The sequence below is a fragment of the Tachysurus fulvidraco genome, chromosome 24, assembly GCF_022655615.1.
Source record: "Tachysurus fulvidraco isolate hzauxx_2018 chromosome 24, HZAU_PFXX_2.0, whole genome shotgun sequence".
NCBI lineage: Eukaryota > Metazoa > Chordata > Actinopteri > Siluriformes > Bagridae > Tachysurus > Tachysurus fulvidraco.
In genome coordinates this window covers 6,237,555-6,252,437 of record NC_062541.1, presented here as the reverse complement: position 1 = coordinate 6,252,437, position 14,883 = coordinate 6,237,555, and the positions used below count along the sequence as shown (strand labels likewise).

Below are 14,883 nucleotides of genomic sequence, written 5' to 3'. Positions count from 1 at the left end.
TGAATGCAGGCTGAGGTCCAGGGCCACGTTAGTGCATGGAGGTGGGAATATTTCCTCAGAACAGAAGCCACAGCAGGGAGCAGACTGAGCACCTGCCAATAACGTTGTTTTTCTTCAGAGTCAGAAATCTTTCTGAGGTTTGGAATGGCCCTTTTATGTTTCCTGTGCACGTAATATAAGAAACTTTATACCTTCAGCATGAAATACTGGCACAGGAATGAAAGCACGTGCGTCGGCTTGGTCCAGTCTGGGAAATCCCTCACAGACTGGGATGTACAAAGGGAAATTTCAGCTATTTGTCTCAATTTTGTTTTCCAGGATTAATAAAGTCATGTCTTAAAACTACAAGTATTCATTTCTCTTGAAATTGATCTCGATAATGAGCCGTAGGTATAATTCAGACTCTTACAACTTGATGTTATTTACTGAAAATAGAGAAACCATTTTGTTCAGTTTGCAAAGTTGTCGGTCTGCATTATTTAACTGCTGGCATGCAGACAAATAAATGCAAAAACAGACATCGAGCGGAATGATGTTAAAAGGTTTTGAATACTTCATGATGAAACTCGAACACGATGAATAACTTCATAGCAGTGAATGTGTTCTTTTAAAGCAACATTTAAAAATTGCGGTATATTTAATTACTTTCAATTTCAATAGCTTTCAAAACTAATTTGCTTACATTGAAATTTTGGATCGAAAACAGATAAACACTTTTTTATAAACTCCACACTGCCCTCTATTGTTGAAAGAGTAAATTATATATATATATCAATATATCTCCTATTGCAGCATAATCTGTCCTTTATTGCATTATTACATATTATTAATAATACACATTCAGGAAGAATAAAAAGTCACACTATAACAGCAAGGATCACTTCTTTTTCTTCTTTTTAGTTGGAAGAGTGTCAGAGTCCTCCTGGAGACGTAAATCCTCCTGTGCTTTTCGCTTTCTGCTGCTTTTTTCACTGATGTATCCGCTTGAGTCACTACCTGGTAGCTCAGCACCAGGAGATGGCAGCTTGGCGTCCGAATCGAGCTTTTCCTTCTTTTCCTTCTTCTTCTTCGTTGGACGTCTGTTGGGATCAGGATCCGAATCCATGCCGTTACAATTAACATCATGTGTCATGGTCTCGGATGTCTGGTTGTTGTTTAGATCCTCTACATCCTGATCGTCCCTTTCTATGTCCTTTTTCTTTTTTGTCTTCTTGGGCTTTGAAGCATCAGTGGGTTCTTCAGTAACAACCGGATCTGGTTCAGAAGCCTCTTCCACCGTCTCATCCTGCCATGTTTCTGTACTGTCGAGGGAGTCAATAAGCTCCTGCACCCTGAAATACATTAAAGCAACACATTAGATGCTTACAGGGACACAGTTCACACTATTCACATAATAACTGATAATATTAATTATTGCAATATAAGTAAAAAACCTGATTTTTAAAACAGCTGGAATTTATTAAATTATATATGCATTAACAAAATAAACTTACACTAGATACATTTGTTCAGATTTATTCCCATATTTTCTTTACAGATTATGTATTGTTGATTTCAGATAGCATTAATACTGATACTTTATAAACATACCTGGATTTTTCAAGTCTTCCTCTGATCAGCAGAACTCCAGCCACGTCAGCGTCCAGCTGAAACACCTCGAACTTCAGGCTGCCACCCAGCATCAAGCCCGAGTCTCTCCACTGCTCAGGGGTGAGCTGAGCCGGCCTCACCACACTGGCGTTAAAGCAGCCGTGCACCAGGCAGCCCACATGACCCACTCCGATTTTATTAATCACGCCCTACAGGTTACAGATATAAACAACACCCTTTAATATATTAAAGAAACTGCAGATTTCTTTTTTCATAATTTCACTGATGCTAAAATTATTCTGAAAGGAGACTCAAATAAAGTTAAATAAAATCATTGATTTTAACATTCGATTCATTTTCAATCTATATATGTGCACTTGACAAATAGAGGTGAAACAGTATTTTTTTTCTATGTGACAAACAAAATATATATTTGACAAACAAAAAATATTTTTCAAACAAAATATATTGAAATTATAATGTTCAAAGGCTGAAGTTGGTGTCACTGTTACTGTTTTTATAAAATTTCCCCTTCTTTATGCTATTTTCTAAGCCTTTTTCACAGCAACAGACGTAAAATGTCATCATCATTGAAATTCAACATAGTTAATTTTCACAACTGTTTCTCAGTTCCACTCCTTACTTGTACCTTCTTTTCTCACTCACTCGCATTGAAATATTTCATAAAATGAGAAAGAGTCTTACTGCTCTGTTTATTTTTTTTTGTGATAGTTTAATTATGCAGTGTTTGAAAGCTACATCATGATAAAAATCAAATTAACTTAATTAAGGCATTTAGTTGCATTTAAAGTGGTCACACCACATGACTACCATGTCACTCTGCAGGACGGCATTCATGTTACAAAATTTTGCTTGTTGTAAATATTCCTGTATATTGTTTTTGTATGTAAAAAACTTTTTTTTTTATTAAGTTAATATTTGTAAAATAATGCCAAAGCTCTTATGAATTATTCCAAATGTTGCTGGTTTATTTTATAGCTGTTTATATTTCATGTCTCATTGATGTTACAGTCACACCGCAGGACATTTGGCATAAAAGCCTTTAAATAAACAGGAACAAAAAATATATTTTTTCATCCAAAAGTAAAACTACAATATAAAATACAGTAATTTGCTTTATTTACATATGATTGTTGTAAGAAAAAAACATTTTAGTGAGTATTTACACTATGTTACATTAAAATCACGTCACGTCAACCACCCATATATTAATGTAGGTCATAAAATAAGCACAAACTCACCACAAGTGTCTCTCGTTTCTTTGGCTTGAATATCACAAACGATGCCTCGATGTTTAAGTGAATGTAGCCTTGGTCATCAAAAATGTCCCCATAATGTCCTATAATTTTGATGCCATCATAAGCCATAGGTACACCTTTCAAACTAAGGGAACAGAATGAACAGAAACAGCCATCAGTTATATGTCACTTCTAAATAATAAAAGAGAACACAGACGCTCACCTGTACTGTGTTTAACGACTCTTCAACATAAAGGCGACAAGATTGATCATTTTAATAAAAACAGGCTCTAGGAGTGAAAAGTTCACAAATAAAAACTCCTGTGCTAATATATTATATAAATATATGTGCTAATATATTATATAAACATATTAAAGTTTACTGTAAAAGTAACATGTAAAGGGGATGTTTTTGTTTTTAACAAGACTTTAAAAAGTCATACACTTTGCAGAACATAAAATCACAAGCCACCATTAGAAAGCCACCATTATCAAAAGTTCTTATATTAGTTTAAAAATAATTATTTTGCCTGTAGATTCAATTGAATGTTCATGAAATAAATGAGTAGTAAGAGGCTCTGTAAAGATTACTTGTAGTAAATATGACTGAGAATGCACAATGTTAAATAGGTTTGTATATGTTTACATATGTACCTATACGTGTGTGTGTGTGTGTGTGTGTATATATATATATATATATATATATATATATATATATATATATACACATACATATACATATACACACACATATATATATATATATATATATATATATATATATATATATATATATATATATATATGTATATATATTACATGCTGTACATGTGCTACATATTTATCTACACCTGTCTATTTGCACAATTGCTACTCTTTATGACAATAAACTGTTTGCAGCTCTGGAGATGTTTGGGGTCTGAGATCTCATACACTGCTCACAACAGCTGCTGTGCCAAACACACCAAACATCCTGTACCTGTTGGAGTACTTTAAAAGCTCAGCGTTCAGTTCTTGCTGGATCCCAGTCCTCTTCTTGTTCATGTACATGGGAGGCAGAGCCACGTGCCGGCGGTGTGTGTGTAACACGAGGCACGAGTAAGGCGCGGGCACGAGTTTACGCGCGTCCACGAAACTCGGGATCAGACACGGAACCGCGAGAGCATCACGAACCGGAGCTGGGTTTAACACCGCTGACTTGTCTGTGGTGGGTTCGTTTAGTTTCGGGTCGTCATCAGTCTGCTCCAGGTTGGCCATGTTGCCTAAACTTTGAGACGGAAACACGTGGTTTGCTTCCTTGTGTGAAAAAACAACAACAATGTTTCACGGGAATTTATCGCCACCTAGCGGAGAGGAGGAGAACGAAACGGTCATAACACGTTGCTTCCATGTTTCATAACACGTGGGCTTGGGGTAATTAAACCTTTGCCATACGTTCGTGCGTGTTTGTGTTTGTGAGGGGGTATTAGATTTTATTTAGCTTTTTGTATTAGCCTACTATTTGATAACGGTAAGCTGTCACTTCTAAGATTCATATTAAACATTAAAAAACGTGTTTCTGTTTAACAAAGAACAAATATTCGTTGATCCTTCAGCACTGTCAGAAGGAGTCTCCGGTGTCGGCCCTGTCAACAGTAAAGCTACTACTGTAGTTTTCTGCCAGCAGATATTGTGTTTACAGTTTCATAAATAGCACTCTGGATTAAACATAACTATAAACAGATAAAATATATGACGTGGCATACTTTAATAAATGCAAAATTGTAATCAGTGACAAATTGATGTGGTGTAAGATGGATATTATTGGAAAAGAATCAACTGAGAAAAAACAATTAAGTTTATTTAATTTACTAGGGGGGGCTCATTAATCAATTAATTAATCAATCAATCAATTCATTCATTCATTCAAATATTTATTAAATTATTTATTCTCTCATTTTCAGCAATCATTTATGGTCAGGGTGGGTTATTATATTTATGATTAGATACCTTGATTCTCAGAGACTGGTCTGTCCATGTCCTTAAAATCTGACAGGTTCTACCTTAAAATCCTCACCTGCTCCCAAAAGCAAAAATCATGCTGATGTTCCTCAGAATTGAAACCAGGAGCCTTTCAATCATGATCCTTAGACTCACCATTTCAGTCACGTCCACCTTCACCATCAAGCTACTGCAAGACTGTTGCATTTTAAATTATTACTTTTAACTTTTTAACCCCCTATTCATGTGTACATACACATATAAATATGCTCAAAGTTTTGCCGCTTCTTCTGGTGCTGGTTTTCTCTGGGGTCTCCAGTTTTCTCTCCTCATTGTCCAAAAACATGTAGGATACACTAAATTGTAATCTCTAGACTTTTTATCTTCTAGAGATCTTCTTTATGGTCCTTATTGAGATTTATTTTGTTTAAAAAATTAAAAGAACCTAAAAATTTCTTTTGGGATATCTTGGGGATTTGATGTACAGTATTATTTATATGATGTAATAAAAAACAATGAAAATACCCCTGTGTGTGGTGTGTGTGTGTGTGTGTGTGTGTGTGTGTGTGTGTGTGTGTGTGTGCGTGTCAAAAACAAAAAAGACAAGGTGCATTTAAATCATTTTATTTAATTTTTATATGAAGCCTCTATATAAAAATACTGTAAATCAATAAATTATTCTCTTGTACAAGCATTTTACATTGTGCATTTTGTTTAATTTGAGGTCCGAGCATTCAATATGCCATACAAGACAATTTGAGAGACAGAGTCATCATTCCCATAACCTATAATCAATAGGAATAAAGGAGAGATGCAGGAGGAATGCATTAAGAAAGGGACAGGGATAATATGAGAGAGAAAGGAAATAAAGTTAACATGCATGTTCTGTGCTCACTGATACAATGCTCTGTACTCACTAATAAATACTCCTGAGGCATCACATCCCTGAATGCTGATTGGTGCTCATTCCACAGAGATGATCTCTCCCTTTTTTTAAAAATTTTTTATTTTTTTTTTCTTGCCACAGTAGCATTAAGTATCCTCAGGCCTGCTGTGTGCAGGAAAGTCCTACGGATGGCCTTCAGCTCCTTAACGTCAATCCTACTGAGAGTGCAAAGTCATCGGAATGACACAGTTTTGTCATGGCGATGCGCTCCGTCCGTTGTATGTGATTTGTGGGATGCCATTACTGGAGTTATCCATTACCTCCTGTTTGAAAAGAGAGAGAGAGAGAGAGAGAGAGAGAGAGAGAGAGAGAGAGAGAGAGAGAGAGCAGGATGATCAGGGAGAGGCCTAATTATCTAAAATGCATCAAGCAAGGATGAGACAGGAACTATCTATTTTTACACCCCCACACACAGAGCTGTCTGTTACTGTAACAAATCTCTAAAAAGCAAGTGCAAGCCTACACTGAAACACTGAGAAACACCCGGACTGGGCTCTCCTCTCTTCCGTTCGTCCTCTACCTTCTCGGTCATCTCGTGTGAGTGATGAAGCGAGTGCTCGCGCTCCAGGAACATGCGCTGCTGCTCGCTGCTGGCCAGCCGACACGTCAGCCAGGTGGAAAGGGTGCAGCTGCTGATTCCCAGGCAGGTCAGAGACATGGCTGCCATGTACAGCGAACGCACTGCATCGGGACGCTTCACCAGCGCCCGAACAAATTGGAAATTAAGGATTCCTCCAATCAGGCCACAAATGCAGCATGCTGAGAACAGGATCATCTGAGACAGAGAGAACAGTGTGAGGGAAAAAAGGATAGTATTGAGACAGAGTATTACAGCATTACTGCCTGGGGCATCCAGAAAGTCATTTTATTTGTATTTATGAGTCATAAGAGTGCACATTCATATTTAGTACAGTGCCTGATGTACATATTTACACGTATTAGACTCACAAAAAAGGATTCCTCAATGTTTTTTTAAAGAAATATTGATAAAATATATTATGTGCGATTTATTTATTTTTTCATCCACAAAAGAATTGTTTTAGGTTTTATGGTGCAGTAGCTTTCTTTTGGCAGAATCACATCCTGCCAAAATCCAACCAGCACCAATAAAAATGTCTTTAAACAGACATTTAGCTTTTTGTAAGTTATTTGTCCCTCAATATTTAGAGACATATAACCAACCAACAAACCAACCAACAAACCAACCAACCAAATAGATAGATAGATAGATAGATAGATAGATAGATAGATAGATAGATAGATAGATAGATAGATAGATAGATAGATAGATAGATAGATAGATAACCATAGTATGCTATTAATCATACAGTTAAAACATGCACTTCTGATAAGAAAGGCCCTAAAGCTTCTTTGTTCCATTAAGGGATCTGTTTTGTTACATAAAAATCTCTGTTATAGTGTTGTACTATTTTCTAGATAGGTCTACAACATTTTTGTTTCTAGTCATAATTTATTAAAGGAAGTCATAATTTATTTAATAACAGAGAAAAAAAACAGTATCTAAAGTTTGCAATTACAGCTGAGAGGCCAGTTAGCTTTAATCGAGGGAGCTAAAGTTTCTGTTTTGGAATTATGAATGATTAACTGTGCAAAATTTTGGCCACATTTTTGGATCACTGTAAAGGTTACCACCCATTGAGCAGAGACCTGCAGCATGAGATATCGAAGAGAAATGTGGAGATGACTTTTATAGCCATTTCAGATTCTGCTGTTCTGTTGTTTTTAATTGTGCAAACTGTGCCAGAAAGAGGTGTTATCTAATGTCACCATAATGCAGCCTCAACATTTTTTTTTAGTAACTTTTACCTTAGATTGTTTAGAGAGTGCACACTCAGCTTGTGCAACAGTAATGACTCTCATTAGCACTTTACTGTTGATTATAATCTGTTGATATAACACATATCAGCTCTAATATCCAGTCACTATTGCTGTAAATGCACTGAGCATGTGATATTAGAAAAGACATACCCGTTTTAATTTGCCTTTACTCTGAGCCAAGTCTGGAGCCAAAATGGACAAAACCTAATGTATTAGTGGGAAACGTAAGTATGCATGTAAGAAAGTGTGTATCGGGGTGAGGTTTGAGGGTTTGGTTGATAGGGTAGACGGGTTTCCTACATTGTATAATTTAATGTCTATATCGTGATTCTGTGGTTTGTCCTAGGGGCAGAACAAGTCCGGGGAAAGCTTGTGATCCTGAAACCAGCGGTTAATGAATTGAGCCAATGCTGAATCATCTCCACTTATCCCCATCTGTGACAACTAGGACAAATTCTTTTGTGTGTACCCTAAATAAGAATTTAAAATAATTCCCAACACATGATGTAGTTATATGTTGTTTTAAAACATTTAATTCCAGCTCACTGCATTCATATACAGTATTTATCGTGATAGCTTTTGATTTTAATTTTGTAAAATTTCATCGATGTAACAACACGTGTAACTGGATGGCATTAATATAGCTAAAACCTCTGACTAGGAAAAAACTAAGTAAACAACACCTCAACGCTTACTCTTAAATCGTGGAGGTTCTCCTCAACCCTGAGTATAGCAAATGACACCAAGTTATCATGGCGACTCAAAGTAACAACATTAAAAATTTAGCACTTTAAATGACCTATAATGTGTATATAAGCAAGTGCATTAGATCAGTCATCATACTATCCAGTAAAATACATCATACTTACACAGTAACATAAAATACATCACTCATCCCAGTTAGCTGGCTAGTTTGTTGCTAACAAAAGACAATGTCTTTGCAATATCTTTTTTTAGTTACAGAGCTAAACAGCTGCTACCCAGCTACTGTTTTTATATCAGATCATAGCTAGCAAACAATGTGCACTAGTGACTAATTGTTACGATCAGGTTGTTTGGGTCATTTGACTAATTGTTGTTTAACTCATGATAGTTAGCCAGGGTTAGTATTTTATATTTAACATAGTAATATCTGACATCTGCTCATTCTTACTGTGTTGTTTTCACTGACATTCTGATCTATATCGTAGCTAGTTTGATACCACTATTTAGCTTGTGGATGGTTTAGGATTTAAAAACAGGCATGGGAAGAAAATAAACAGGTTAGATAATGTTCTGACCTCAATACACAGAGATCAGGGAGACTGCTAAATAAAAACCCACACATCCTAAGGGCAGCCAGATGTGATTATTACAGCTAGCAACAGTAACTATAGTTAGCAGACTCACTCACATCTGAAATTCACAGAGGTGGTGTCTTTACTAATTAGTCATACAACTAATAGTGTATTTAAAGTCTTTGGGATGCAGCCTTGAATAGAGTCTAAATGCATTCTGATTTGATTATGCGTTGGAGCAGAACATAGCACAAGCAACATTCGGAAATGTTTTTCCACATGTTCCTTGCAGTATCATAGTTCTAAGGGAAATGGACAAAATTCATTATTTTTACACACCAAAACTTTCTAATTAGCTTCAAAGGCCTTGTTATTAAAATATCTTTTTATCAAGGAACACTGGAGTAACTGCATATGTGAAATAATTACTAGAAATATGTATTAATTTTTGTATTTAATCTTAACATTCAAACGTACTTAATTTGTGGAATCATAAAAGTATTTAAACATTTTCATGGCAGTATATGACATTGAATATATATCCTTTCATTAATTTTCTAACGCTTATCCGAACTACCTTGGGTCATGAGGAGCCTGTGCCTATCTCAGGCATCATCGGGCAACAAGGCAGGATACACCCTGGAAGGAGTGCCAACCCATCGCAGGGCACACACACTATCATTCATTCACGCACTCACACACTACGGACAATTTTCCAGTCATGCCAATCAACCTACCATGCATGTCTTTGGACCGGAGGAGGAAACCGGAGTACCCGGAGGAAACCCCCGAGGCACGAGAAGAACATGCAAACTCCACACACACAAGGCAGAGGCGGGAATCGAACCCCCAACCCTGGAGGTGTGAGGCGAACGTGCTAACCACTAACCCCCCATTAAATATATATAAGCCACTAAATTATTTAAACCATTAGGAGTCAGCAAATTCTTTGTCTTGTTATTATTTCTTATTTATTTTTGCAAAAATGTCGAGCATTTTGTCTGAACCTGCTTCGTCTCACCTGAGAACTGCCACCGTGCTGATTCGGTATATGACATTTTGCCGTGCCGGTATTTTGCCACCTCTCTGTACACTCATTTTTCCTGTTGGTCTAAGCACTAAGATCAGTTTTAGATAAGCGCTTTTCACCCCAAATTTGCATGCTGTACTGCTTTACTATAGCGAGCAGAAAGTGATGAGCCAATGGAAAGAGTCTGGATAGTTTACAGCCTTCACTAACACGCAGAGTGTCCCAAATGCCATTACAAAGAGCCATTAGGAAACCAGAGAGGCTATTAAATCATTTACTAATGTGTGGAAACATTTCAGTCACAGATGCACATATAATAAATTCAATCAACAACAGAAAGAGTGAGAATGAAAGAGAGAAAGAGAGAGAGAGAGAGAGAGAGAGAGAGAGAGAGAGAGAGAGAGAGGAGGATGTATGTGGAAGATTCAGAAATAATGTAAAAGTAATTAATTATGGTGCAATAATAGAGCGTGTAATGGGCGCTTTATAGACTTGTCATAGATGAGTCAAGGGAAAATATGAGCAAGGGGATGAGAGACATAAAGAAGACAGACAGAACGGAAGAAAAACAATCCGTCATTGAGAGGGCAACCTCAAGACCTTCCAGACTAGGTTTCACTTTGATATAGATTTGTCATTAACGCTCTCTCCTGTGACTCCTCCACCTCTCTTTTCAAGGTGTCTAATTGAATCTCCTCGTCCATGCAGTATAGTTGCACGGAATATCTCCGTTTACATGCAGGAAAGTCCACATCTTTGAAAGAAAATGCAGCCAAGTAATAACAGTAAGACATTTTAATAATATTTATGCAATATGCAAACATTAGGCGTATTATTAAAATGTCTTTTGCGGCTGTTTACTGAAGCTGTATAGTTTACACTTCCACAAGTTTTATTCAAATTGTCATTAAGACAGAAGTGACATTATCGTTAAACCCACTCAACACAACTCGCGTCAACATAAGTGACAATTTAATACAAATAATAACTGGACTCACTTTTTCTACCAAATATTAAAAAATTGCAGCCCCCCTGGTGCTCCACACACTCCCCAGACTACACTTTGAGTCCCAGGACCCAGGATCTAAATAATGTTAAAAATTCCAGATGTTAAATGACCTTAAATGATTTAAGAAATGTCTGTGGAAAAATTGAGAGGTTGGTGGATTTTTTTCAAGCTCTTGTAAATACAGTCATAAAAAAGGGTATAGGTATGGGACAATCCCTGCCCCAAACGTTAACTGTTTAATTGAGTTTAGTGAATTTATTGTAATTAATTAATGAAATGTCATTGTTTAGAGTTTGTGTCAGTCGGTTTAGACTAATGTCAGTACCAAATCATCTAGCTTTTCATTGTACAATATGATTTCACACAGGTCTGTCTGGAATGAATGAAGTGGGTAATATTTCAATTTATACCACAGCACTGATGAATTCTCAAATTCCATTAGTCAGAAGGTGCCACCTGATATCACCATTATCATATCAGTGATTATACATCCCTTAATCCATTTTATGTTATAGAAAATTATAACATCAATCTGACAGTAGCTGTGCTATGTGGTGATGGTATAGTGGACTTTCCTCATAAAATGGATTAAGGGATGTATAATCATATCATAATGATATGATAATGGTGATATCAGGTGGCATTCATTTAACATATTTAAGAGTCTCCAGTAAGGGCATTTTGCAACAATGCAAATGCTTTAAAGCTGTAACTTTAAGTCAAAGCGGAAAGTCAGTGCCAGTTTCTCTGCAACTTTAAGAGGAAAAAACAAGACGTGAGGGAGGGAGGAGCTGTTCATAGTTGTAACACCTACGTGACAACAGGAACTAACTTCTTTCACAGTAATCGTTAAGAAAATGTTGTGGTATAAGAAGAACAAAAAAAATTCATGAAGATAGTCAGCTTTAGACTGGGCTACATGAAATCATTATATTATCAGTTATCGTCTTATAACAGTGTTTCCAGTTGTGTTTAATTAATTATAGAGAGTCCACAATGATAAGGTTTAATAGATACATTTTAAAATAGTTAGCACTACTTGTACTCACAACGAGGCCAGTCCTTTTTTTCGCACACAGCATCCCACAGAGACCACAGACGAGGAACTAGAAAAGTAGACAAAGCAGAAATACATTACTATACTGTGCTAAAAATGCTGAAGAGAAAGATATTTAAATGTCACCATCCAGGTCCGAAAAAGGCTGCATGCTATAATTATCTATACTATCCTTAACCCTGCTGTATATCCAGCCTGGTCAATACAGTGCGGTATATGGATGTGATCTGGAGAACTGAATCACAAAAAGGCTTGGATTATAGATCATGTCTGACTTGATAAGCCCAAGTGGTTTACACTAAAGTGCACAGAAGTGGGGTTGTAAATGGTTTTCAGCGCAGATTAAGAGAACCCTAACTGAACTTCTGAGATCATACCATCTGTCTCCAGCTGACTTTGATGTCTCAGAGAGTTGAGATACAGTACAGTCCATCAGTACTAAGATATATGAAACAGAGCAAATTCAGTTTCATTGTATTCTCTGCTGTATTTAAAATAAATAGTTGGACACCGTTTACTACATACATTGTGTATGCATTTAGTCAGACCTACATATACATCATGAAACAGTATGAAACTCAGAATGAAACAGTACTGAATTGTACCTTTCCTCGTTAATGGTTGGTACTCCCAGGGGTGTGTACTGAATCTCAGTGTGTATCATTTCCCTAGACACACCTTTTAAGATGTAATCCTTTAATGCTTTTGTATCCTTGAGGGCATCACCAGAGCAACAGAGAAAGGTACAGCATGGTACTATTTTTTTCTTAGTATAGGACACCCGAAACCAAATATAGAGCTTTCTTTCCCTCTCAGAGACCGAAAGAGCAAGCTGTACTATTACTTGTCACTAAAGTGATACGCAATCATGCACATTTAGTTATATCTTTAACCAAGAATTGTGAACATAGTGCACCCATAAAACTAATTTAAGGTATTATCATGCTCTTAAAAGTCTAATAATGTAGTTAAAGTAAAAAACTTTTAAAATTTGCTAAATATTTATACATACTCTATGTAACCACTTGAGGGGAGGCTGCTTTACATTTTAATTTAAGCTTTTTTTTAAAAAAATTTTTTTTTTTATTTTTTTTAAATTCCTAACAGCAATGTGAGACTCTAGAGATTAAATGAGTTTTAATAATTAGACACAATAACATTTTTTTTAACTGAGAGAACTACATATAGGTTTAATGAGTATTCCACTGCCGTTTGCACAAAATATCTTTATACCTTTATTTTAAACTTTGCCTTTTAATTATTAATAATTAAGTGCATACTATTTAGAGCTACAGCACAGATTTGCCTGAGGAATGATTTATATCATTGCAGAGAGCTGTTTAGTTGTAATGGTTATTAGACTGAAGTTTTCAAGCTAATATTGATGTTAAAAATCCCTCAAACTACATTTAAGGTTATCTGTTGTAGTTGTAGCTTAGATTTGTGTCAAAGCGCGCAAACTGCGCAGATGTGAGAATGGTTTTGAACCTAAAGTTTGCATAGTTTGTTTTAAGCCAGTATAATTTGCAGCTGTAAAAAAAAAGGATTTGTACTGTATAAAGCGCACATGAAGTTGCGCGAAGACAAATACTACACAATGTAAAGTGAAACGTACACACACCCCGCTCCACACCGGGGACGCATGACCCTGCTGCCTCTTGGGCTCGTTCCGCGCTTTGCTGATGGCCACGGCCCCGAGCGCGATGCTGGCCGCACCGAGCCCCACCTGCAGCACGGACAGCACCAGCAGACTGCATACGATCTTCCGGCTGCTGCACATCCTCGCTCGGGCATCCTTCCCGTACAGTAGCTCCGGAGCAGTGCGGTCCGCTTCGGGCTTAGCCCACCTTATTCCATAACCCACCTTGGCCCACCTTATACCTCTCGTGTAGAAGTCCTTCTGTAGAGTGTTAGTGTGCAGATCACTTCTGTAGCGTATAAGTGTGTAAATCAATCCTGTAGAGCTCCTGTACAGTAAACCTCTGAGCGCATCTCTGCTCCAAATCAAGTCGCCTTCTCCGTGCACAGTGGACGCGCTGCTTCACTAAGGAGGGATGACTACTGTAGCAAGTGTTTACTGTGCATTATAAGACAGCCTCTCTCAGCACACACACACACACACACACACACACACACACACACACACACACACACACACACACACACACACACACACACACACACACACACACACACACACCAGCCCCTCCTCCTCACCGTGGCCACTCACAGGTCTGTAGGAAGTATCGGTTAAGCAGTTTGAATAGTTTTAGTGCTAATGCAGATGCACTTACAGCAGGCTTTTAGATGGCACACTGGAATGTGTGTGCCTGTGGATTGCGCACTCTCATTAATAAAGGTATCAAACTGTACATTGACGTTTCTGGCGCCCTGGATGACATTATAAGCCAGAATATTGAACAATATTATATAAAATTTACAGTTACGAAATCAAAATTGATAATAATTAAAAAAAACCCTACAACACAAAATCTAAAATTAATATGCATTCTCTAAGATAAACACTGTGCAATTAAGGGAAAATTATGTATTTTATATCACTTTGCCTAAGGTTTCAGGTGAGATCTACACATTAAATGCACCAGACATGTCCTTTTAATGGCACTACTAGCTGATAAGAAAAGGACTGCTGAGTACATGCAAAGAGGCAAGTAATATGCAGTTAATATAGATTGATCTATTAATAATTAATAATACGTTCAGTGTTTAAATGTTTACTTATTGGACCTTATTGGTTATGTCAGTGGGGATCTGAATGGAAGGTTGTACAAATCCCAACACTCCCAGACTGTATGTATGTATGTATGTATGTATGTATGTATGTATGTATGTATGTATGTACTGTATGTATGTATGTACTGTATGTATGTATGTA

General features: G+C 36.9%; 2 protein-coding genes across 4 annotated transcripts; both read right to left on the bottom strand.

Moving 5' to 3' along the window:
- Positions 1 to 781: 781 nt before the first annotated feature.
- On the bottom strand, positions 782 to 4,169 carry polr1f (RNA polymerase I subunit F). The gene is made up of 4 exons (XM_027175579.2): positions 3,829 to 4,169; positions 2,853 to 2,994; positions 1,591 to 1,799; positions 782 to 1,331 (listed from the first exon to the last, which is right to left on the bottom strand). The coding sequence occupies exons 1-4, from the start codon at positions 4,104 to 4,106 to the stop codon at positions 878 to 880; spliced, it is 1,083 nt and encodes a 360-aa protein (XP_027031380.1). The 5' UTR covers positions 4,107 to 4,169; the 3' UTR covers positions 782 to 877.
- A 1,268-nt stretch (positions 4,170 to 5,437) lies between these two features.
- On the bottom strand, positions 5,438 to 14,115 carry LOC113661408 (transmembrane protein 196). 3 transcript variants are annotated; one of them, XM_027175597.2, is made up of 4 exons: positions 13,603 to 14,115; positions 11,980 to 12,036; positions 6,296 to 6,550; positions 5,438 to 6,038 (listed from the first exon to the last, which is right to left on the bottom strand). In XM_027175597.2, exons 1-4 carry the CDS (start codon positions 13,765 to 13,767, stop codon positions 5,970 to 5,972), a joined length of 546 nt encoding a protein of 181 aa, XP_027031398.1. In that variant the 5' UTR covers positions 13,768 to 14,115; the 3' UTR covers positions 5,438 to 5,969. The 3 variants fall into 3 exon arrangements, with proteins under 3 accessions (XP_027031398.1, XP_027031397.1, XP_027031396.1); XM_027175596.2 differs by having other exon boundaries at positions 6,239 to 6,550; positions 13,609 to 14,113; XM_027175595.2 differs by having other exon boundaries at positions 6,239 to 6,550; positions 13,603 to 14,111.
- Between the last annotated feature and the right edge of the window lie 768 nt (positions 14,116 to 14,883).